The 25,997-nt window shown below is 41.3% G+C and overlaps 2 protein-coding genes across 6 annotated transcripts in view; one reads left to right on the top strand and one right to left on the bottom strand.

Moving 5' to 3' along the window:
• colec11 (collectin sub-family member 11) overlaps positions 1-25,997 on the top strand; it is a 28,185-nt gene that overhangs the window by 664 nt on the left and 1,524 nt on the right. For 2 of the 5 annotated variants that reach the window (XM_076978338.1, XM_076978341.1), the window contains exons 2-5: positions 23,548-24,299; positions 24,850-25,008; positions 25,352-25,423; positions 25,844-25,915. In XM_076978338.1, the coding sequence (XP_076834453.1) occupies positions 24,089-24,299; positions 24,850-25,008; positions 25,352-25,423; positions 25,844-25,915 (514 nt within the window). In that variant the 5' untranslated portion in view covers positions 23,548-24,088. The other 3 variants (XM_076978339.1, XM_076978340.1, XM_076978342.1) reach the window with 3 other exon arrangements.
• htr1b (5-hydroxytryptamine (serotonin) receptor 1B) lies at positions 10,867-12,511 on the bottom strand. The gene has a single exon (XM_076978337.1). The coding sequence runs from the start codon at positions 12,101-12,103 to the stop codon at positions 10,952-10,954; it is 1,152 nt and encodes a 383-aa protein (XP_076834452.1). The 5' UTR covers positions 12,104-12,511; the 3' UTR covers positions 10,867-10,951.

The following is a 25,997-nucleotide window of genomic DNA, read 5'->3' as shown; positions in this document are numbered from 1 at the left end:
CTATATATTACACAATGAGCTTTTTACTACCAAGATAACTGTGTCAATATTTTTTATATTTTGAGTGATTGTTTTTACACTGATTCATAACTGTACAAGGAAATCAATATTCTATGCAATCACTATCTGTGGCATTCATTTTGGTCTCATTTATAAGTGAATACGTAAGGAAAAGTTTGGGAGCTAATTTCTGATAAGCCCTTGAGTCTAAGTATTTGTGGCAGCTCCATAATTGTTCTGAATCTAACTCATTCTTGTTTGTTATGAGCAGCCGATCAGACCTTTTATGCCGGCCTGCTTTGTGGTTTCACACAGCAAATGAGGGTCAGCCATTAGGAGCATAATGGTGTTGCTCAGGTCCCCGGTGCTCGTTAGGCAACATTCATAGCTGGAGTTAACGGCTTTGGAGAGGCCCGGAGGGAGGAGCACTTGTGGAGTGTCCATCATGCAGAATCGATGAAAAACCATGATCACATCAAGTGCACCGGCTCATCAACAAATCCCTGCAGCCCGCGCGTGATCACTTAGATCCATCAGCCCAGCAGGAGGCTCGGTTTCCCCGCTCTTGAACCACACCACTCCGACTCCCTGCTGGCTTCATTTGGCCACCAAAATGGGAAAGCCCATTTGGATTTTACTCTAAAATGCATTACCCATTGTGTCAGTTTTTGGGATATATATATATATATATTTGTTATGTGATGACGAAACTGTCTGTAACAAGTCGAGCACAGCTTATGCTTTAAGATGTGTGATTTGCATCGAAAAGTCAGGAAAAGGCAGTTCATTGACCTTTTACTGTTTAGCTGTCATTGAGATGTTTCTTGCATTTTGAGTAGTAAAAAAATGAATTCGGTCTCATGCAAAGCGGTTTGACCTCTTCGCCTGTGCTGACGACTTTAATCGCAAACCAATCAAAAGGGTCGACTTCAATTATGGCAGGGCGAATGAGTCTGGCAGAGCAGCTGTCCAGAGTGATCACATCTCCCCCAGAGAGACAGAGGGTGAGAGAGCTCTTCTCAGTGTGTAATGAAGCTAGAAGCCAATGGACTATGGGGAGATTTCACCAGTCTATTACCTGTAAGTAAACCGTATGTTTCATAGAATTACATATAAGTTCTATGGATGACTGTCATACACCGGTTCATTCACGTGTTCTTTATTTACAAAAAAAATAAAGTGTTATTTAACATCCATTTTTATATAGCCTATATCACAACAAGGCAATGTACATCGTCTCTAGTGGGGAGGAAATAAAATTTATATTTTCACTGGTCATCTCTGATCTACAACTAGAGATGTCATGCAAATCTTAATCTAAAGTTATGTTGAGAGTTACATGGTTCCCATTAGCTCCCAGTCATAATTATACCTGATGTAATTACTTTAATTACTTATCTCGGCATTAAAAACATTTAAAAAATGATTTGTGATAGGCTACCACATTTAATTTCAGTGCAGTGCTGCATTTTATTAATAAAAAAAAATGAATAAACATGAAAATGTTACTTACACACTGCTGTACATCTCGGTCTACTTGCTGGAACCCTATAGGCAATAAATCCTCCATCTTTTTCCTTCAGTCCATTTTAAAATAGCTTCTCTGATATATTTAACTGAAAAGATTGACAGGGCTTCTGGCACAACTTCCCACTTCTGGCAAATCCTTTCAGTTGTAGAGATTACAGTCATCCACTGACAAGATAATAGACAGTTGCAGTGACAGGGATGTGGTTGTCTCTCATGTTCCTGTATGAGGCCCGTCATGCCCCTGGCTCCACAGTGCCCCTGCAGGTATTGTTCAGTAGTGCAGTGCTTTGAGATGGCGAGGAAGGCTCTCCTGGACTTTGTAAACAGAGCTACTAATTTGATCTGTTTTACAATCTTTCCCTTCGCGAGTAGATAAACAATTTCATATCAGCAGGTATGAATTAGCAACGCCTTTTATTACTTAAAATGATTGATTACACGGGATAATTAGTTCTTCACAATAGGTCTTTGCTTTGACAGCGTCATATGAAGTGTATTTTGAAACCACCAGGGGGCAAACTTAAGCAATTACTGCCCAGCAGCGTTGTCCCCTCATGTAAATACGCCACTATGCGTAAAAGTAAACTGCAGTAAAAAGCGTTTCTTGGCTTCTCAAAAGGTCAAGGTTCAGCTCTGTTGGCTCGGATGTTGTGGCAGTAGCTCAGGCTATTTCACCTGGGAAGCAGCCCCCCCAAAAACAGACACTTAGACACTCAATGCGGATTTCAGCCCCAAGCAAATAAGATGTAAAGATTTGCTCTGTTTTTCATCCAAGTTCCTCACTAATTCACTTCTCTCACCTTCAAATTTACAAGCTACACCAAGCTCCCAAATGAAGCTAGAGGTCATGTGATCTTAGAAGTCATAAAGAAAGCTCCAGATATCTGAGCCGTGTAAAATAGCAGTGTAAAAAAGTAAAATAAAACAGTGTATAACAGTGTATGTGTATATAACAATGTGTCTCTATAGAACCTCAAAGGACTATGGAGGTACTTTGTCAATTATTTATTAGTCAGATTCTTGTAATCCTGAGGTATTCTTATATCATATAAAAGATTACATAAAAATGTGATAATGGTGTCATGGCATAGTATATATGTATAAAGAACAAACTAAACAATGCCATTGCCCACAGGACTGAGGAAGCCTGGCCAGGAAACATACTAAAGGTTGAATACTGAAAATTACTCGGAATACAGGCATCTCCTTTGAATGTCAAGTGCAATGTTGGTTATCTCAGTCAAGGCCTCACACAATGTTTGGACAGGAAGCCCTGAGTGGGCCGAAAGCGTCCAGGTCTGCGGCTGACAGCAGAAGGAAGCTCTGCAGACTGCACAAGGAGGGTGGGGTCAGCACAGCCGCCTGCCCAGATGAGGCACTCCAAATTCATACCCCCACGCAGGGGCCCAGTCAACCTCAAACTGCACTGCCCTCTGGGCCCCCTGCCAAGGTGGGGCAATTCATGGACAAAGAGGTCATGTTCTCAGTGCCACCGAATTACCCCCTAAATGCCATCACAGAGAGCGAAATGTCTCCTTTAACGGTTCAATAGTTTTCACTTGTTTTTAAAAAGTAATTTCTTTCAAATAAAACGAACGTGATACATCCTCATGTAAGGGTAAAACCTGCAATGAGAAACATTTTCATCAATATAAAGACGGTAATCAAACGTTTTAACTAAAAGCAGTACAACTGAAAGACAATGTATGTTGTTTGCACGCATATATGAGCCATATGGCAGTATTTGAAAACACCTACTTCACAGCCACAGTGCAGTCCAAAAAATTACCTGCAAATTACACACATGAAAATACTGTCATGTCCGTTCACATCAGTACTAGACTGCTATTAAATAATATCCAGCCACTGATATCGTCTAATTGGGATTCCTGACACAGATGAAGAAGCTAAGAATTTTAAAACACAGGACACTACAAGCCCTGCTAGTAAGTACCCAACTAAGTCAGCACCGGGGCCACTGTTACCATTGCTTCAGGCGTTGACTTGCGCTTTATTTCCCTATAGACACTGCATGCTTAGTGGAGCAGGTCTGTAAAAAAAGCTTACTGCATTCTTTAAAACCATGAAAAATTGTAGTAGGGTTTGCAAACGTGCAATTCATTAAATCATTGTCAAGCCATACAAAGCATAAGAGAATTACTCAACGAGCATTCCTAGGCCATCCTTTATGAGAAAACATTCAGTGTGGTACCGTGCACAGTAACTTGCCGGCATCTCTTTCTTATGTTTAACGGAAACTGGATCAAGAGATTTTTTCTCAGCCACTTTAGCAGTGATCATCGTCCATTTCGAATGTCACTCTCAAACCTGCACACATTGTGCAGTGTAGTGTCAAAACGATTGAATGAAAAATGCAACCATTCCCCTCTGCACGTGTTTGTTGACAAGAGGAAAAATTGTCTTTCTGACTCGGATGTTCAGGAGTACGTGAGGCAGTGGCAGTTAGCCCGAACCATCAATATGGACGGTGCTGGTTCCTGAGAGGCGGCCTTGGCGGTGACAAGCTGTCACGCAGCGCCGAGCCTGGACCGGGAGCAGCAGCGGGGCCTGCGAGGAGGGAGGCGCCGCTAACGGCTGATTCATTAATGCCGGAGGTGCTAACGAAGAGCCCTTGTCAGGACCGACAGAAGATGACTGACAAGCGGAGCGTAACGAGTTAGGAAACGTTATATGCTAGTTTCCTCTTTCCACCGGGACGCCACAGATAAGGAGTGTGGTTGGAGTATTTATGCGGCATCGTTCATGCTCGCTGTCTTTAAAGTGCGCCCCTCAGACGAATCTGACAATATTTATTTTCTTCAAAAAATCAAAATCAAACCAGGTGCTGTTTTAGGCAACGATGCGTGTTCATTTTGCAAAAATGCGTTTACGGTGTTTAAATATACACGTTGGAAGTGAAGTTTGATATCTGAGTCTGATATGACACGACCAAAGATTTTCATCAAATCCTAAATCGTGCCATTACCCTGAAACTTTATCTTATTTCCTGGCTGAATTAATTTATTAAGAAGGGAGATTGGTGGTGAATTTGGATTATAATAATGCTTGTTGTCTTCCATACTTTCTTGTAATTGTATTGGTTGTATTGTATTGGTGTTGTCTTGTGCACTGAAACCCCTTTCACTCTTCCTGTGTAAATTCTTCATGCAGAAGTGTCCTGCTGTGATACTGGGAGAGAAAGGTGTTATGTTGAAAGCACTTGCAAGCCACAGGGATTCATGTGTGACCTCTGATGATGGGGCTGGTGTTACACATGGTGTTTCTCACTTCTTAAATGTGTGGCTACTATGTGCAAAGATAAAGTCTTCCTGGAAGACTACTCACATCCCTCGTATCTGAAATTCAGGATCAGGTATGATGGTTGGAGACACTTACACAGTAATTTAAATGTAAAGTAATGCAGTTGAAAAACAGATGGGGTAATTACACATTCACACCAAGGAAAGGCAAAAGTATACATTTAAATAACTTATGACGGCTCCCAGTCACAAATATTATGAGCCATGGCTTTTTTTTTGTTCTAGATACAAAATGTGTTTGGCAGTAATTAAACATTATGAACAGTAACGAAACAGTTGAGCCTCATTCTGCATGTAAGATGTCAAAACAAAATTCTAAATTAGCACTCTCTCATGCAAATTACACACTAGCGAGCAATTAATATCTGTGAGAGCAATTCATTGGTAGTGAATACATTTATTTTGAGACAACATTTGAGTAGTTGAGACTTTTGAGCGTGCTATGCAGAGCACACATGTGTGCCGGGAAATTTAGCCAAATGCTGTATGACATTACGTTCATGTTCACGGGGCGGAAGCAAGACTCTGCACATGGACCCGGGCCGGGTCCGGGGTCCGTGGTCGGGGGTCGGGGGTCAGGGGGTCAGGGAGTCAGCTGCGTGAACCAAGTCCTGAAAAGATCGAACGTGGGAGGGAATTCACTGGGGAAAGTGTTCTGCTTCAGGTCGCTTCAGTGTCACATTTCCTGGCTTAGCACTCTGGTTGACATGTTCTGGGGTTTATGGTCGAGCAGAGACAGAAGAGATAAACTCCATATTAAATAAAAGATAAGAGGAAAATGCCAAAAACATAGCACACAAGAGTGGTGTGTTCTAGCATGATAATAATTGTGACTGATTTGGTTGTTCAAGAACCATTGCCAATGATTAGTTTAAAAGTCATAATGAAATATACAAAGCATACTACAAGTTACAGGCCCGTAGCCAGCATTGTGATGGGGGGGATCTTTTTCCCCCAAAAGTGGAGTGAGGGGGGGGGGGGTTATGTCTTATATGTTTCCTCTATGCTGCGCCTATAGCGATCGATCGCCAGTGGTTGGCGCCAGAGCGAACTAGTAACTCAGTGGGTTTTCCATCCACCGAGTTTTTGCGCATTTTGAAAATGCGCATGAAAAAAGCTGGATGGAAAAAGACCAAAATTCGAAAAAAGCCCCAAATATCGCAAAAAGATGTTTACGCTAGGAGGAGGTGGAAAAGTTAGCCTATCGCATCGCCAAAATTCGGAAAAACTGGATGGAAAAGGGCTTTTCGCATAAACGATGACGTATCATGCCTCAAGTCAAGTGGTTTTGTACATGATCGCGATGTAAAGATGGCAAATGCATACAAAAACAGTTCTGGAGAGAGCAAAAATTGAATTTAACTTCTCCATGTAAAGAAAAGAAAAAGAAAAAAATGTTTCACAACCTCAACGTGCAAAAATGCGTAACTGCCAGATGGACGTAAAACCACTATTGTTTGGCGTCCTCTCACGTGATCTAAAGTTTATTCGCATAACTGTAATGAATGGAAACAAGGCTTAATTCACATTTTTTTCTGCCGAAACTTGGAAATTGAGCATTATTTTTTCGAAAGGTTTGGATGGAAACCCGAATCATAGATGTAGATCGAAGATAAATAAACTAGATTTTTTTCAGCGTGAGAAATCGGATGTATGGCGTGAGAGCGTGCGAAAACGGTCAAATGCGCGTGTCTCACGCTCATTGCGTGAGAGTTGGCAACACTGTTATAAGTTTGTTGTGAGTTTGTTGTTGCTGTCCTTATTTGTTTGTCTGTATATTCACCGGAGATTAACAATTCATTCATTGAATAGCCTACCTATCTTGAGGGGCATGTGTGTACGGAGGGAGGGTGCGGGGGAGGGGGGGGGGGGGATCGAACGAACCCTTCGATCCCCCCTGGCTACGGGCATGAGTTACTTGCCTTTCACATGAGGCTGTGCAGTATATATAGTCAAATAAGCAGACACATAGGGCTGCATGCATGAAGTAAACACACTCATTAAATGCATGAGAAAGCCTAAGATAATGCACTCTTTTGCTCACAATTTGAATAATCTGGAGGCATCAGAAAAGTCCATTTGAATTTTGAAAGAGCAGAAAGAGAAGGGCCCATGGAAGACTGAACACGCAGAGGCGAATGTCAGAGAGCGCCCAAAAGTGCCTGGGAGAAGGCACGTTCCTAGCATGTAGATCTCAGGAAGACTGCTGAGAAACTGAATCCCATGCAGACAACGTGCACATGCCACACATTCTAGTGCAGTCCAGTGTAGTGAAGATGTATCTGAAGATCCTGTTGGCCCAATTGTGAAGTGAATGTTGATAAACGACTGTTGAAAGAAGGGAAACTTTCAGTCTTTCTCTAATCAGTGACCTTTCCATTCAACAGAGTGGAATCCCATGGATTCTGAGCAACTTGTTTCCACAGTACAGTGCACTATAATATGCACTATATTTTACATTGAATACTTTTCATAATACCATCAAAGTTAAGAAAGATGGCTATTTCACTGTTGGTTTTATGTTTGCATGTCTTAGGTTTGATATGGTGTCCCAGATAGATCCCGGAGCCCATGGCTGGATCTGTGGGGCCAGGGTTCTGTTCATGCCAGTAAAGATGAGCTCAGTATGAAGTGCCCATTTGGGAGATTCTCCCCATTAACATCAGTTAATTTCAGTTTCTATGAAACTGTAAATCTGGTGGCGGTATAATTATTGTGCCAAAACTTTCTACAGTCGGATGGAGACTAAACAGATTATTATATTTGGGAACAGCAATGAACAGTACAGACTAACTGCCTATTTTGACTCACTCCAAAGCCCTCAAATCTAAAAAGCTAGCTTGTTATCTTGGTATACTTATAGACTCTGATCTCACCTTTAGCAGTATTATCAAATCAAAATAGCATTTTATCACCTTAAGAAAGTCAACAAGATCAGAGATTACCTGACAAAGTCAGACCTAGTGAAACTCATCCATGCTGTTATTTCTAGCAGGGATGATTACTGTAATGGTCTTCTAAACACACTACACCCCCCCCCCCAAAAAAAAAGAAAAAAAAAATAGACAAAAAAGATAGATGGCAGAGTTGACTTTAAGATACTATTACTGGTCTATAAGTTGCTTAATGGTGTAAGAGTAGCATATTTTTCTAATATGCTACAGAGTTATGAGCCAAGCAGAACTTTCATTAGGAACTAGTCAGGTAATCCTGCCCAAGGTAAAGACTCATCATGGAGAGGCAGCGTTTAGCTTTTATGCTGTTTGAATAGAACCAGTTTCCACAGAATATTAGAAGAGCCCTGACTGTAGATGCTTTTAAATCTAAACATAAAACCTTTATCCGACCAAGCTTTCAGTTCAGTTTACACACAGGTCCCTTTTCAACACAGGGAATTTTATTTATTTTAATTCTTCATTTATTCTATTAATATTATTTAGATTTTCATCTTTGTTCTTAGCACTTGACACGATTTGAACTCAGTTTATGCACTTGATTTTTTAAACATTTCTTTTAGTGACTAGTTTTAATATTATTTTCTCTTTGTTCTGTTAAAACCAACTATTTTTATTTAAATCAATAGTTTTAATTATCTGTGTAGCAACTTTTATAGGTGAAGCACTTTGATTTGCTACTATGTATGAAAAGTGCTTAAATAAACTTGGCATATCTGCCATCATAACCCTGTGATCTGAAGGTCTCTGCTGTAATGGAGAAGCTTCCTGTAAATTCTAAATCTCTCATCAGGGTTTGCCATGTTTTATGGCCCAACTCTGGTCCCTGACTAGACTCAGAGCTAAACTCTGGGAGAAGTGAATCTTCTGGACTGGATTTGATGCAGATTTTCCTGATTTTCTTGTAGATATACTCCCTGACAATTCCAAGATATGTTTCTCTACTTATTGATTTCTTGTTTTCTCTGAGTTTTTGCCTGTATTTCCAGTGTGGGAAAAGAGAGTTACCTATGTTCATGTGATCTACTCCTGGTAGGATGTCTGCCAGTGTTAATCCTGATCACCCCTGTTTAAAGTAGCCTGTTCATTTGTATGTACTATAACACCTCTGACCTCTCTTCTCTATTACACAAGTCTTCATTATACGTCATGGTAAATTCTATTACCCAAGCTTTATATATGTATTGTCAAATTGTCAAAAAAAGCAGCACTATGTGCAACTTCATCTGTGTCGGCACCACAGAATGTAATGAAACCAAGATCATGTCTGTATTGGGAAGGCCTTGACCTGGCTGAGCTGTGACCAGTGAATGGATGACAAGTTATTTATTTACTGTTTGTTTTTCACATGAAATGTTGTGGCCTGGTGTATACTTGGGGGGGGAAATAAATCAATGTTGTGTTGATTTTGATATGAGGTGCCACAAACATTTGTAAGCGATAATAATGGAGTAGGTACTCATATAGAAATATAACAGATACTGAATACTGAATACTGAGGTGGAGCTAATTTGTTCAATTACTAATGGCCTCCTGAAATGTGTGGGATGAACTTTGAACAAACAATCCTATGATACATGTACTGATGTAAATATATTTAATATAAAGCTGATGTCCTGCACTTATATATTTTCTATTATAATTTAAATCTGTGGCAGAGTTCAGAGCCAAATCAAGACATTTGTTCCTGTCCATTTTCTGTATCTGATTGGGTGATTGCTGGTTGGCTTTGTTTAACTATAAACATAAGCATTAAAGATATTGGCGACATATTGTTTGATGCAAATTTAGAAGGTACAAATAAAAAGCTCAAAATGTGCTTATCTGTGAGCGTCAGACCACACCTGCATTCCTTTTAATTATATTAGGTGATGTCAAAAAGGTACATGCTCCCTGACACACCTCTCTTCTCTCCCCGATATGACGTCAGTACCTTTATAGATTTGACAAAATTATCAAAAGCAAACAGGACTCACAAGTGCTTATATATCTATTAAATCATGCGCTTGTCCATTGTACTGTTCTGAGTTGATTCTGAAAAGGAAAAGAAAATCACTGTTGCCATCACCGTTAATTTGACTTGGTTAACGCTTAACCTGGAGCTATACAGTTTTCTGTAGACATCAGAAATCTCCTTCAGGGAATTGCATAAAAACTGTTTCAACACTGGTTCATTTCCGTTTGTGGTTGGTATGCTTGCAACTTTACACATAACCTGTAATTCCACTTTTCATGGGAAATATTACTGTTTGATAAATCAATGCTAAAAATCCTGTAGGACTGAGAGTGATGACATGGCATTTTGGTGCAAAAACAATTCACTTTTTTTTCAGTAAAGAGTTTAGATTTGCAAGTCATAGACAATTGATTATTTTAGCATATAATAATTATGAATGACTTACCTGAGGCAAAATTGACTTTGGCAGACCCCTTGTCAGTTCTTTTGGCAGGATGTTTTGTTATATTGTTGAGGGCAGTCTAAATAATTTGACCTATCTTTGAATTGAGCTCATTTTCTGTAATACCTACTCAGTATATAGGCTTAACCGAAACAACATACATGTATAGCAAACACTAGTTGTAGATGGGAAAATGAAACGGCCCCAGAGAATCTGGAAAAAGAGTAAACATAACTTGTTTGCACAGCAAAGCCTGACCTGCAGATAACTTCATGAAAGGTACTGAGTAAATACCACTTGGAGAATGGTGTGTTTGACCTTGCCGTGGATTTTCACGGCTTTGTCTATTGTATTTGCCACTAAAGTTTGATATTTCATTGTATATCAAACTTTAGTTTTCAGAAATGTGTATTTAAGGTAGTTTGTAAATGAAAAGAAAAGGAGATTAAGAAGTATAAAAAAGAGAATGCTTTTACTTATCTATTAATGCATCATTAGCTCAGAACTATTAAGCTTTAATTCATAATTTATTTCATATCAGCACTCAGTTGCTTAGCAATACTCATACAACAACCATGTAACTCGACATTTTATTGAATGCAAAATAACGACAGTGCAACATTGACACAATATTGCAATCATATTATGCAGTGGGATGCTTAAGATCAGTTGGAGATAACACGTATTACACATAAGTGCTAGTTTATTCCTATTTCATGGATGTGGTATACTTCTTGATTCTCAGTGCTTATCTGTAACATCTAAAGCTCAAAAGCTTCTGGAAGGCTTTTTTGAAATCATCGTTTGACATGGTGTATATGATGGGATTTATTAATGAGTTGAGGTAGCCAAGCCATGTGAAGAAGTCAAACAGTTCTCGGTTTAAACGGCAGGATGGACAAAGCGATAACAACAGTGTATAAATGAAAAACGGCAACCAGCAGACTATGTAGGCTCCTAAAATTATGCCCAGCGTTTTTGTCGCTTTCCTCTCTCTGGCAGCCGAAATGCGCTTTTTCTCCAGAAGTGAATCAGACACGGTTATTTTAATCTGGCTGTCAGTCGTAAGTGATCCGTTGTCACTGGGGCACAGCTCTTGGCGCCCGCAGTGTAAAGGAGTGGTGGAAGATACCGACCCAGGAGAATTAGTGACGAGGTGCGCTGAAGTAAGTCTTTTCCCCACTTTCTTTGGAGACTGCTTCAAGATGCGCTTTCTCGCCTCCACGTATATCCTCCCATACAAGGCAATAAGCAGCAAAGTCGGGATATAGAACGCCCCAATAGTGGAATAGATGGTGTAAAAAATGTGGTCCGTGTTTACGGCGCAGCTGGTCACCTGCCCCGTCTTCACCTGTCGCCAGAAGAAGGGAGGGAGAGAAATGGAAATAGCGATGATCCAAGCGGTCGCCACCATCCCTGCAGCCCGGCTCGTCGTGCGCCTTTTGGCATACTCCAGCGCGTCGGTGATCGCCCAGTATCGATCCAAAGCAATTACGCACAAGTGCAGAATCGACGCGGTGCAACAAGTTATGTCTGAGGACAGCCAAATGTCACAGATAACTTGTCCGAGTGTCCACGTGTGGCTGAGCGTGTAGAGCGCGCTGATGGGCATCACCAGAACCGACACCAGGAGGTCCGTGACGGCAAGAGACGCTATCAAGAAGTTCGCCGGTGTATGGAGCTTTCTGGACTGGGAAATCGTGGCAATAACAAACGCGTTGGATAACGTGGTGGCGAGTGTGATGGCACCGAGAAGTAATGCCACGGTTATTTGGAAAAGCAGACTTATTTCTTTCCCCTCAGTTTTAGATGCGTAGGTCACGTTGGTGCTGTTGCTCGAGGCGTTCATTATCTGGCCATAATTTGCTGCAGTTGGGTTGAAGTGACCGAGACTCTCCATACCAGGCGACGAGGACACGCACAAAACTCATTTGCATCTTGTGAATCCTTAAAAATGGTAAACCATTTCCTTTGCGTCCCTGCTTTGTATTGGCTTCAAAGCCATTCTTGACAAATTTTTTCCATAGTATATGGATCTATGGTTTGTTTTTTTTCATAGGATATTACATTATTTTGTTTCTTTTCTCTTCACTTGATGAGAAAAGAGAATAAGATAAGGTTTACAAGTTACAAAAAAGCACAATGAAACAACGAAAAAGTTGTGTTGACCAAACAGTCCAATATCCATGGTGAGTATTCCTTTTGCAGTACTTTCAAAAACATCATCTTCTACTCCTAGTAACATCGATTCTTTATTGGTTTCACTGGTATGCGCGTATGCGTCCTCGCTTTTTATAGTGAGGACGGATGGAAAACTTGCGGCTTTGATTATCATAGTCCTTGGTGGGAGAGGAGGCAACCTGCAGGGTCTTAGCGTCCCTAGGCTTTAACCTGCAATATAAACCCTGTTTAGTCAACATTGATATAAGTCAGGGACACATACACTGATTTAAAAAAATAACTGTGGTTGCAGGGTTTTGCAGTATAGCTGATGTAAAGCCCAAAACGGAATTTTTTGGAAATGGTGGTAGAAATAATGTAGAAACGCATATTTTGCTTTACATAGATAGATTTGCTACAATTGAGCTAATGGGAATGGGACCTCCAAAAGGTGTAATCTCAAATTATTAATTATTAGTGTGAATGTAACATAGATTTGAAGATAGTTTTGCAGGTCTCAAGTCATCTATATGTCCTATAAATATATCTGATATATATGATGAAAGAAAAAAAATCTAATTGAAATGTTTAGTGTTTGATATTTCTTTCATGTCTCATTTCCAGCCAACATACTTTTCATTTTATTTGTCTTGTCCTCAGTGTACCTTTCATTAATGTGTTTTCAAATGTCCTGACAGTGCAATATTTGAATATGACATTGGAGACTTTTGGTGAAGATTCTTCAGTTTAGCTTCAGCACAGCTTCCACACCAGCAGACGCTGGGCCCACTGACAGAGCTTGATTAGTATTTGTTCTACCATTTGCGTGTTCATTGGCTTGTATGCCAAATGCTCACTTGAAAGAGCAAATTCTTTCCTTGCTCAAGCCATTAGATAGAGCTTCAGATATCCTGTAAAACTCTGAAAGGGACATCACCCAGATATTTTCCCTGCAAACAGCACTAGTAGGCTATTCTGGCCATGTTGTGTAATAGAAATCTTGCACTGAAAGTGCAGTTCAGTGTAACTCTTCATAAGGTTGAGAGCCTTTTCTAGCAGGCACTTCACAGTGCGTTTGGCTAAAAGATGAGAACGACTCATTGAGAATGACTTACGTGCACCTGCATCTTCACCTGCATAACAGAAGAATCATCCGCGTTTGCAGGTGGTGTTCCTTGGCTTTGTTATTGGTCACGTTTACAGTGAGTTCAAGAACAGTAGCGTCATTCAAATTGTTTTTGGGGCTTTTTTGTGCTTTTATTTGTACCCAACAACATGCATGATGGTGTTTTTCATAAGTGGAAAGTCTCAAACTTCGCAGTACTCTTATTGTGATGAATGCCCTTAAAGTCCTCTTTTTACAGCAACATCCCAACGTGCATGAGGATGCAATGAATATTACATATGACATTCAGTTACCCCGACGCACACACAAGACTAAACCCACTCCAGATCTGTTGAAACTATTTCTAAATGGCACATTCACATCTGTGAATTATGGGCTGTCATGAGTCAGGTTTCGCTTGCGGATAAAGGTTTCTGTGCTTTGACATGTGTTAGATGCTCTACTGCGAAATGTCTCCTCCACCCCTCATGCCCCCCCCCAACACACACATATTCTAAAGGCAGTGCTGAATGCAAATAAAGCCCACCATCTGGGCTGAGTGAACAGTGCTCCCCTGTGAGCACCACACAGGTCAGCAATCAGACCAAGCAGTCAGAGTCGAGCCCTTTCTGTTCACATACTGTACATCAAACTTACTTAAGCCTTCTGTCTTCTCCTGTCATCATATAGGCTATGCATGTTCCAGAGAGTCACTTTCAAAAGACTGAAATCACCATGCAGGCTACAAGCATGATACATGGAGACAGATATATTTCATGCATAATAGAATGAGGTTGCTCTGCAGATGGAAAAGAAAAGTGGTCTGTGGTAGTGGCAGGATCACAGAAGGAAATAGCTCCAAAATTAAAATGATAAGTTGTCTCACAGTTGAATGCAAAAGCAGAGTTCAGTCCTTCAATGCTCCTGTCAGTGACCCACTGTTTCTGTCAGTGACCCACTACACTACATCGCTTATCCAATGATCCAGGGATATATTTGGAGATCCAAAAGCATTTTTAGACTAACAGACAATGATAAAAAAAATTGTTTATTTAAGATTAATTTAAGAAATATTTAAGATACTTGTCCATGTCTACAGGAAGCACATTCGATAGATAACCAATATTATGAAAGTCTTGCTCTGTTTGTCATCAGATATTAAATGTAATGTCTTCTTTTCCTATTCATATTAGATGTGCTCTCTCTAATATGTTTCTTTTCCAAAGTAAAGTTTATATTGATTTAAAACCATTTAGACACTGCCACCACATCTGTGAAAATGGACCATCCTGTCAAAATGAGCCACTTCATTAGATTTAAAAGTAAAATGAAGGTGTCCCTGTCCTTTGTAATTGTTTTGGTTGTGCTGCCTTTGTATTTAATTGTAATTTTTTAATTTTAATTTATTCTTATTGGTTGTGAAGCACTTTGTAGTTTTACTTGGAAAAGTGCTATATAAATAAATTATTACTTACTTACTTTGTCCTTTGGAAGCTTTTGGCCAGCTACAGCTAAAAGTAGCCTTAGTCGAACTACACCAAACCAATGACCTATACTGTGTTTCATATATCATAGACTACTGCTCATTCCACTGGCGTTAATGGGCGCTGAAGCCTGATGAATATGTCCTTTGGGTAATATGTAGCTAACTCATATAATTAAGTTTGCTCAGTTTGCCTTAATTGAGGCTGTTGTGTTAGCATGGCGGAGCCTAATAACTTCTACACAATGAGCAGTCTGCTCTCTCAGACCTGTCAGAGAGATGCGTTTGCAAGCATGTGTCCACACCCCCAGCTGTTTTGTTCTAATGCTGAGAGGGAGGCGGCTACTCGTAAAATTGTTTTGACTGAAGGTACACTGCGTGTCTATGCTAATGCTCATTAGCATATCCGCGATGTACAAATTGGAAGATCTGTGTTGGATAGTATCAGTCTCTGTTTTAAAGGGCCTTTGGCTGTCTGACCCGAATGCTTTCCAGAGGACTTAATCAAGCAGGCAGGCTGTTTTCAGGGTGCCCATGCGTGAATGTGTTCCAGATGTAGATTAACGAAAGAGGGCGATTTTGCAGTCAACAGGACTCAGAACGAAAAAACTGAAGCCCTCTCTCTAATTGGTTTCCTACGTGGAAGTATGTATTCATGCTGCTTTCATGATTTTTGCATGTACTTTATTTCTGTGTGCTCCACACACCTTTACAAAGACTGTTTACGCATGAATGCTACATGATGGCTGAGGCATCACACTTCGACTGTAGTGTTATAATAATGATAATGACTTGAGCTCCATGCAATAATGGGATCTGCATCCTTTATTACACATGAGATCTGAAGTGTCCAGCCGTCTTGGTCTGTTTCCTCCAAAGTAGCTACTGACCAAAGATGGCACGCTAACATAACTGACTCCCTTGAGTAAATAAAAGTATGCTTACGAACCATGAAACAATGCAAATAAGGCGAGTGTCAGTAGGAATTCGGAAGAACACCAACATTTTCCAATTCTTCCAGTTGTAGGAGAAAATTATTTAATAATATAAAATAATAACAAAAAGATACAACAACAGTAATGAAAATCTTTGCCTTTATACCACTTGAAAAATCCATTGGAAATTGTTTGGCAGATGGGGCCCAGTCTCGAAAATAAATAATAACCAAGCTTATTTACTTACCTTATTTTATGTGCACTTGTTTTCACACACACACACACACACACACACACACACACACACACACACACACACACACACACACACACACACACACACACACACACGCGCACACACACACACACACAAAAAGGAGCACTTGCATATTTTCAGAGAGTAATTTTTTACATCAGCCTCCATAGACCCCTCTGGGTTTGGAAAATAGGCTGTCAGCTGAAGTCTGCTCTATTGCGGACTAATCCTCTTCCGAATGAGGCAGTGGAATGAGATTACTCTCCTCAGTGTGAGAGAAGGTCTGCAGGATGAGAGAGCCATAAGTGAATTACTTGCTAACTGATCAGATGGAGTTCTGATCTGCAACAGCCTCTAACATTGCTTAGACAATGGAACTACATTAAACGGGATTAGCTAACTTTCACAGAACAGCATCGTATGGTTGCTCAGATATGAGAAGATTGTCTTCAGGCTTGATTAAGCCGTTATTTGGAATGCTTGACTGGACCAGTAAGACATCTTCTGATTGGACCAGTAAAACATCTTCTGATTAGAACATATAGGAGATCATCACCTACTACTTGATTTATGTTGGAAAGAGTCCAGTTCATTAATTGCCATGTATACTGGTTCTAAGGAAAAATACATGGTTTCTATAGCATGGGTCTTCCTCTATACTTCAAGTTTCCATTTTCACAAAGTGTCATGCTTTCTGAACAAATTACTCCCTGTGAAAAAGCTTATTTAGCATATACACCAAATCATCTCCAAGCAAAGATGCAGCTCCGTGGTGTACGTGAGGGAACTCTGGCTCAGCGTGAACTTCACTGCGAGGCGAAACGGTGCATTTCGGTCTCAGCGTTGGCATCCTGTGCCTGTCAAAATTCTGCCCTGCACTCTGCTCTGTGCCCTGAGCCCACAGCCCCATCGACTGTGTGGAGCTGATTGTGCTCCATGGACACCCCGCCAGGCTCAGGCTGTGGAGAGGGGGAGTCTCGCGGGCCCATGAGGCCCTCTGCATGCTCCCCGGCCCATTCGCCTCCCCCTGCCTCCACGTCCCGGTGCCAAGAGCCACCCTGCAGTACAGCTTGTAGTGTGTAGGCTCAGGCTGTTGGCTGAATGGGCCTGGTGAAAGTTTTGGGTCTTGTGGTGGATATACTAAGAGACTCTCATGTTGGCAACTTTACTCCGCTTGCTAACTGATTCCTGTGACGCGTTTCGTAAATGCATTAATTTTACAGCAAGAGGCTTGTAAGGCCTGTTGTGTTGTGATGTTTTTACCTTCTTGATATTTTAATAAAATACCTTTGAGTGTTTATGTGATTCTTACTCATTCAAATGCTATAGGTTTCCTGGGCTGGTTGGACAGTGTCCCACATAGCTGGAGTATCTATACCCTCACAGTTAGAGAATCTATACTCACATAGCTAGAGTATCTATACTTACATATTTAGAGTATGTGTACCTACATAGTTTGAGTATCTACAGTATACCTACATAGTTTGAGTATCTACAGTATACCTACATGGCTAGACAATCTACACCTACATAGCTGGAATATCTATACCTACCTAGTTAGAGTATCTATACCCACATAGTTGGAGTATCTATACCCACATAGTTAGAGTATCTATACCCACATAGTTGGAGTATCTATACCCACATAGTTAGAGTATCTATACCCACATAGTTAGTGTGACGTTCGGCGAGGGATGAAGGACGAGACAGGAATCCTCCTCTTTTACGTCACTTTTATTAAACAAGATTGCGCAATAGCGCACGAGCAACATATACTTCACACGCAATGTGTAGACTTAGACAACGACGAGCGCACATTAAATAGACAAACCACATTAGCCCCACGTGATCACGAGACCATTCACAGGTGAGACTTATTAATCACACGACAAAACCCTAACCACGTATATCCACTGACGCAGACAAAGCACGTGGACAACGTTGACACACGCCCAAAAGGGAGGGGCCGGGGTCCTCAACGTGACAGTTAGAGTATCTATACCTACATAGTTAGAGTATCTATACCCACATAGTTAGAGTATCTTTACCCATATAGCTAGAGTATCTATACCTACATACTTAGAGTATCTATACCCACATAGTTAGAGTATCTATACCCATATAGCTAGAGTATCTATACCTACATACTTAGAGTATCTATATCCACATAGTTAGAGTATCTATACCCATATAGCTAGAGTATCTATACCTACATACTTAGAGTATCTATACCCACATAGTTAGGGTATCTATACCTACATAGTTTATACCCACATAGTTACAGTATCTATACCTACATAGTGAGAGTATCTACACTATATGGAGTCTTTCTGTCCTTGCTGGTTTGTAATGGAGCTTTTATGACACAGTATTCGGATTTGTTTCCCTGTACTTACTTCCCTGTACAAAACATGTTTATCTGTAAAGCACTGTATTACAGTAATACACAAAGTCAGTTCAAAGTGCAGAGGTTTGTGTAACCACAAAAGTATGCATACAATGAATGTGATTTTGTTGTGAGAGAGATGTTATTGGTTTCTGTATGAAAGATTTTAATTATTCATAACATTTCATGCAAAGCTGTGCAAATTTCTGAACTTCATGATAATCATGATATAGTGTTGTTGCCCTCAAAAAATATCAACATCTTTAAAAAATGGCAGTGTGTATATCTGTACACTGCTATTTACACAAGACTAAAGTACACTATAAATGCTCTAACACAAGCTTGCAATTATCCATTTTAAAGCCAGTAGTGCACATAGTGTGTTCACTTTGACACATGAGTGAGACACAGTGGCTGTCAGGCAGTCAGTCACCCTGATCCAATTTCTGGGCTAAAAGTATCACTTCAGAAAGGGATGATGGGACATTTTCAATGTGAAATCTAATGATGGAGTTTGGGAATTGATCGCAGCCCGCTGGGTCTTTGCTAATGTACACGTGTGAGGGTGGAGGACATGAGCTTATATTAATGCGCACGCTCTAGTCGTCTGCTGGGCTGTATGTTCATGCATTATATGGACAGCAAGGTTTCATTACACTCATTTGAATGTATCAACGCAGAATGGTGGAGGTTTGTTCTGTCGGTTTTGGACAGACATATCCACTGCAGCCAATTGATTTATCTGTACAAGCACTGTCTTATGAGGACATGTTAATGGTTTCTGCTGTTCCCAGAGTTGGCAGTGATGCTAGAATCATTAAGAGAGACTGAGTCGTCTTCTCTATCTGCTGCTACCTTCCCTTATTCTCACCTTCTCCATTCTTTCATTTTAGGTTTCTACAAATGATCAGGGTATTGGTTTCATTTCAAAGCTCTATATAACCCTAATAGAGTTACACCATCACAGAGCTGTTCTGGATGTAATAGTTAATTTATTACAATTTCACTCTCAGCTGTCTTGTGTATTTTGCAGCAATGCGTGTGTTTTTTTGTCACATTCTAGACATGAGTGAAGGTCTCTAGACCCCTCTTGGAGGAGACCTCAGTAATATTTCAAATAAATATTCTTCCATCGCAGATGTTTCAACAGCATCTGAAGAGGTTTTGGAAGCAAAACGTTGCTTGAGCTTTCCACCATGAAAGCTTCCTTTTCTTCAAAGAAAAATGTTTTGTGTGAACATGCGGTGGCTAATAGCATGCATTATTAGTTTTGAAGTTTGGTATAAGTTTGTAAGACACAGAGTTCATTGATATTCTGTGGATTTTCTTAGTCTGTCTGAACTACATGAAAATCTAGCCAGTGTGTAACCATGTCTATATACAGATCTGAATACAAACACACACACCCACCACACAGCCACAGACACACACACACACACACACACACACACACACACACATCCATTTTTAATGCTGTTATATACTCAGAAAACACCTGTTCTAAGCAGTCTAGGTAAATTAATAAATAATTAAATACATAAACTAACAAACAGATGTTAGAACCATTAGACCACATCATACCAAATGCACCGTTTGTAAATACTTTAGATCCATTACGTTCACTTAGATGATCGCATAATTATCTTATCATCTTGACAAACCTAAAATCTGTCATTAGCATGACATATTTCCTCCAGGCAGTGTCTGTGCGTGCGGTGTGCTTAAGGAAGCCATGAGCGCAGCACTGAATAATTGCGTGCACGTTCCCTGCAGGTGTTAAAGAGCCCTGCTTTAGTCAGGAGCACTATGTGGCACCTCTGAGAACAGCAGAAGCCCACAGTGAGGAGATCTGATGGTGTGTCTCCACACTCGGCTATGAGCACAGTGTTGTGCAATACACTGTAATGCTGTTCATAATCAGTACACTGACAGGACGTTGCCCAGTTTGGAAAATGAAAAAATGTAAATGTACTTAAGCTATGCTTAAGCCTCATATGTGCAGTATTATTAACCTATTTGGTTGCTCAAATTCATACTACAAGCATGACTACCAGACTAATATGAATGTTAGATTTCAAGTTAATGGGTTTGTTGAAGTTTTTAGTTGTTGGGTAGCTGAAAGGCAGAGATGGCCAAACTGTGAGTTCAAAATCTCTGGACTAGTTCTGGGGAACTATTAAGTTTAACTATCATGCATAGTGCTGTATGTACGGTTTAAACTTGCATAATACCTGGAACAAGACCAGGTATATTTTATATATATGCAGTGAATAAAATACGTATTTGAACACCCTGCAACTTTGCAAGTTCTCCCACTTAGTCATGGAGGGGTCTGAAATGTTCATCTTATGTTCATGTCCACTGTGAGAGATCTAAAAAAAAAATCCACAAATCACAATGTAATCTAACATTAGACGTAAGATAATTTTATGGTGTAACGGTCTTAAATCTAGACCCCAACCTAAAGTCCTGCACAGCACCTAAACTCCACTCCTTGAGTTTGGCTTACTGATCATTCATCACAACTCACTATAACATCTTTATTTATTATCCCACTGCACAAGGTGGTGGCAGTGTGGACAGACCTCAAGCTCACGGAGCTGCCTGATGAACCAGTGAGCTTGACCCTTAAAGGCACCTCGAGTGGAGTCAGACAGGACCCAGTGGCAGTCACGCTCTGCTGGGCACGGCTGCGTCCTCTGGGGCCTCTGGGTCTGGAGAGTGCTGACGAACGAGCCCAGTTCCTCCTCTCTGTCTCCCAAGGCTCCCAGTAAAGGTGAGGCGAAGCGAGCGGTGGGAAAGGGAGCCATGTGAGGAACACATTCGTCCTGATGCTTTCAAAATGCCCCAGGGACACCAGAGAATGGCTCGCCGGTCTTGTTTTGTACTCACACATAAAGTAAAAGATGTTTTTATGAACTTTTCCGCTGTAGTAACTAAATGCAGACCTAAATATGGTTTTGTTTCTGAACCTGGGGAGTTTAATTTTTATGGATTTGCTTGCTATGCAAAGTAAAGTTTGTATGTGACACCTCATGCAGAGGATGCTCATGCAATGTCTCTTTGATGCAACATTTACAATGGGCTGGGGAACGGGCCTGTGTCTGAACCATATTTGGTGTGCGCAGGGCACCAGAACAGAACGCATGGGCCACACGAACAAAATGGCTCAGTGAAGAATCACATTTACACCATTTCCCACTTACCCAAATGTGCTCGATCAGTTGAGATGTGTCCACTGTCTGATGTTTGCACTGATGTTTTTGTAAGTCTGGTGTTTCCCTCCATAATGAAGTAATAAAAATTATTTATTTACACTTTATACAAGGCAGCAGTGCAGTACCATCTGTTTCTTGTAAACAGCAGGACTGCTTGGTTTAATTCACCAACTACTAAGAGTACATAATTTACGTATTATGGACAAAAGACTTGGGACACACCTCTTAATCACTGAATTCAGGTGTTTTGTTCCATCTCATTACCAGGGGTACTATACCACTACAGCCATGGTGCTATAATAGGATGCCAACACTGCAGCAAGTCGGTTCATGAAATCTCTTCCCTCCCGGATGTCCCATAATCAATTGTGAGTGGCATTATTGAAAAGTGAAAGAATTTAGGGTCCTCAACAACTGAGTCCGCGTTAAGTCGCCGAGTGTTGAGGCGCATAGTGCGTGAAGATCACCAACGCTCTGCTGACTCGGTAACTGCAGAGCTCCAAACCTCCTCTGGCATTAACATCAGCACAAGAACTGCATGCTGGGAGCTTCATGACATGGGTTTCCACGGCTGAGCAGCTGCATGCAAGCCTTACATCACCCAGCATTATGTCAAGCGTTGAATGGAGTTGATGTAGAGCATGCCACCACTGGAGCCTTGAGCAGTGGAGACGTCTTTTGAGCATGATGAATCACGCTTCTCTATCTTCTCTATCTGCCAGTCTGGGTGGACCAGTCTGGGTTTGGGCAGAAGAACATTACCTGCATGACTGCATTGTGCCAATTATACATTTTGGTGTAGGAGGGATAATGCTATGACATTGTTTTTCAGGGGTTGTCCCAAGCCCATTAGCTCCAGTGAAGGGACCTCTTAATGTTTCATCATACCCACATTATGGACAATTGTAAACTTCCAACTTTATTGGAGCAGTTTGGGGGAAGATCCTTTTCTATTCCAGCATGAGTGTGTCCCAGTGCACAAAGCAAGATCCCTAAAGACATGGTCAGTTTGAAGAATTTAACTGGCCTGTGCTGAGCCCGGACTTCAATGACATCTAACACCTTTGGGATGAACTAGAATGAAGATTGCAAAAAGATTGCCCTCTTATGTTTGACCTCACATATGGACTTCTGTATGAATGGGCAGAAAATCCCTAAAAACTTACTTGTATATGTGTGTATATGTGTGTGTGTGTGTGTGTGTGTGTGTGTGTGTGTATGTGTGTGTGTGTGTGTGTGTGTGTGTGTGTGTGTGTGTGTGTGTGTGTGTGTGTGTGTGTGTTGGCAATAATCTTATGGCACATTCATTACACAAGGCCATTTCAGACTGCACATTATTTTCCACTCAAAAATATCCTGGTCGGAATCTAGCCATCGATGAATGGAAGGATGGATAGAGCACAACCTCTGACTGAGACCACATGAGCTGCAGCTGACCTGCAAGGAGTTTCCAATAAATAAATGTTCGTAATGAATTCCAAATTAAGACCATATATCAGCATACAGCATCCTTAAGCTACGGGTTTGATGGGATTGTGGTGGCTGAGTAGATCCTTTATCTTCTCTCCCTTCCACTGCTTTTGCTCTGTTACAGTTCGACCTTGATTCATTCACGCTGACATCTGTGGAAAATTACCATCACATTTTTTTTCTCATTCTGACAGCATTGAGATGCAGTGCAGTGTTTAAATGCTCTTGGCTACACAGGAACTGGCCAGCTACTTAGTCATCGTTAGATTTGTGTGTGTGTGTGTGTTTCTTATCTTATGGCTTATGTGTGTGTGTTTTCAATTTGTGGTAGGTGTGGTGGCACAGCGGCCAGAGACCCAGAGCGCACTGGAAGCACTTGAGAGGTGTGGAGAGACTGAGGTGATGAAGAAAGAGAGCGGTCACCTACGCAGTGCAAGTGCCTGAGAATTAGTCAACCCATGATGCACTGCTCTTCATACTGCAATGGTCTGTCCAGATACGATTAGATATGTAAGTAGACATGTTCAACTGAAGGATCCCAGTCGACCTGTCAAAGTATAAAAAAGAAAGTCCACCCTCTTCAAAGTCTATTATTTAGTGCCACCCTGTGGAGGATAACGCTTACTGCAGCTTGTTTTAAATTTCTAATCCTCTACTATACACGTGAACTATTTGCTTTTTCCTTTGACATGGAGGTCCTTCACATATGCAAAGTTTACATGTAATTAAGAGTTCTTTCACTCCCTTTATATCTCACATTTCACCTCCTCCTATGGGAAACTGAATGAATTCGGAGAATGTCTGAGGTATTCCAGCTCGGCTCGAGGGATGTCGGGCGCGAGGCAGCGCTGTCATGACCTCCCTGCGTTCTCATGCTCTTATCAAGGAGGGAGGGAGAGCAGAGACTCAAACCCTCTTATCAGTGTTTATGTCCACGCGCGCCTGTGCTCTCGCTGCGGCCGTGCGAGTCGAGGCGCGCGCTACGCCGCGCGCGGGCGAGCGAGTTCCTCCCAGGCTCAGTCGGGCCCCAGTCACAACCTTCAAGCGGCCACACGTCCGTTGGGCTTGATCAATCTGCACGCGGTGAGTCCGTTTCGTTACCGGACATTCCACTATGATGCATGTACCTAATTCATGTACTTAACTCGTGCACCTTTGCGACTTGCTTGTAAAGAAGGCGTCTTAATGCATGTTTGTAGAGCACGAAGAGTGGTGTGACCCGTATTGTTATATGTAGGATAACTGCCCTGATGAACGCCGTCTCTCTGTGTGCTGATGTGCGCCTGTGGTCACCCGTTTGCACATTAAAGACAAGAACACCACAGTCTTGTGTGCTGATGTTCTTTGCTTTACCGTCACTGGTACACAAACAGCTCTTTACTCTGCCTCTATATAGCAGTGCAATTGAAATATGAAAATCATGTTGCCTTGTATATATAACACACTGCATACAGGTATCGTGCATACATAAACCACTGGCTTAGTTATATGAATTGCTTTTATTCCATACAGGATTAATTAACAATCAGTGCCAACAGCTTTCAGTAGCCAGTTTTACAGTTCAGCTGAAACGTTGGCTTCTGAGGTGCATTTCACAGTTCGTTGGAGTGTGCAATATTATTACTTTTCACAGAGTTGTACAATTCCAGTGGTGTTTCCAGTATGGCGGGAGAGGGCTTGACATCATGCCTGCTAGTCACTGTGCTGGGTTTGATCCTGGCCAGGTTGGCTTACGGTCAGCATATGGGTGAGGAGCCCTGCTCAGTCCAAATCCTTGTCCCTGGACTTAAAGGTATGTCCCAGCATACGGAAACATCCTGCCAGACACGAACCTACACAGCCGGTGCAGCTCCAGCTGATGGTTCAATGTTCTCGTCATGCCCTTGAGCAAGGCACTCTTCTTTAAGTTCCAACTACGCAGTTGTCCCTGGCTAATGAAAGCCTCTCCTAGCAGTCGGTATCAGCTAAATGTAAATCACCCCAAGGCTGCATCAGCTAAATGCAAATATCTGTGTGTTCCTCAGTGTGGTAAAATAGCACAGGGGGTCTGGGCAAACACTCAGGGGTGCTTCCGTGGTGCAGTGCAATGTTAAGCAAAGAGCGATGGCTTAACTCAAAGCTGTATGTTCTCACAGGGGAAGCGGGAGAGAAAGGAGAGAAAGGAGCATCTGGAAGGCCAGGCAGAGTGGGCCCCCCTGGAGAGACAGGTACCGCAGAACTCACACCTACAGGAACACTTAGTGTTACCTCAAATATAAGCACATCATTAAACAGAAAGGCAGAGTCAGAGGTAAGAACACTGTGTGTCTAACATTTATATTTGGTATAAGAACTAAGCCCAAGCACAAATATAAATGTATTTTTTGCTGATGGACCTTGTGAGCACAAGTGTCCTCTGGGATTCATCATGTTTAGGCGGGGTAGACGTGGCAAGACGTTCAGGAGTTTAAAAGGTCATCTGACTGTGTCAGCTTGAATGCAGTAACGATGACAATTGTTTACAGCTGCTTTTAATGAGGATTAAGTGAGCCTTTGAGGGTGGGGGTGCTATTCCTCCCAGCCTTCTTAGAGGTCTTTAGTGTATACTTTAATCATAAAGCATGAGCAATTTTTTAAATATATTATAGGTCCTTCAGGAATTAAAGGAGAGAAAGGTATCATGGGACGTTATGGGAAAATCGGTCCCACTGGCTTAAAAGGTAAGATAGGCCATCAGTGAAACTTATTCATAAAGGAAATAGTGCTCACAATGTGTACACACTTGCACTCTGTGTTTTTACA

The sequence above is a fragment of the Brachyhypopomus gauderio genome, chromosome 17, assembly GCF_052324685.1.
Source record: "Brachyhypopomus gauderio isolate BG-103 chromosome 17, BGAUD_0.2, whole genome shotgun sequence".
Lineage (NCBI taxonomy): Eukaryota > Metazoa > Chordata > Actinopteri > Gymnotiformes > Hypopomidae > Brachyhypopomus > Brachyhypopomus gauderio.
Note: the sequence above shows the minus strand (reverse complement) of the source record. Positions and strands in the feature narration are given on the sequence as shown.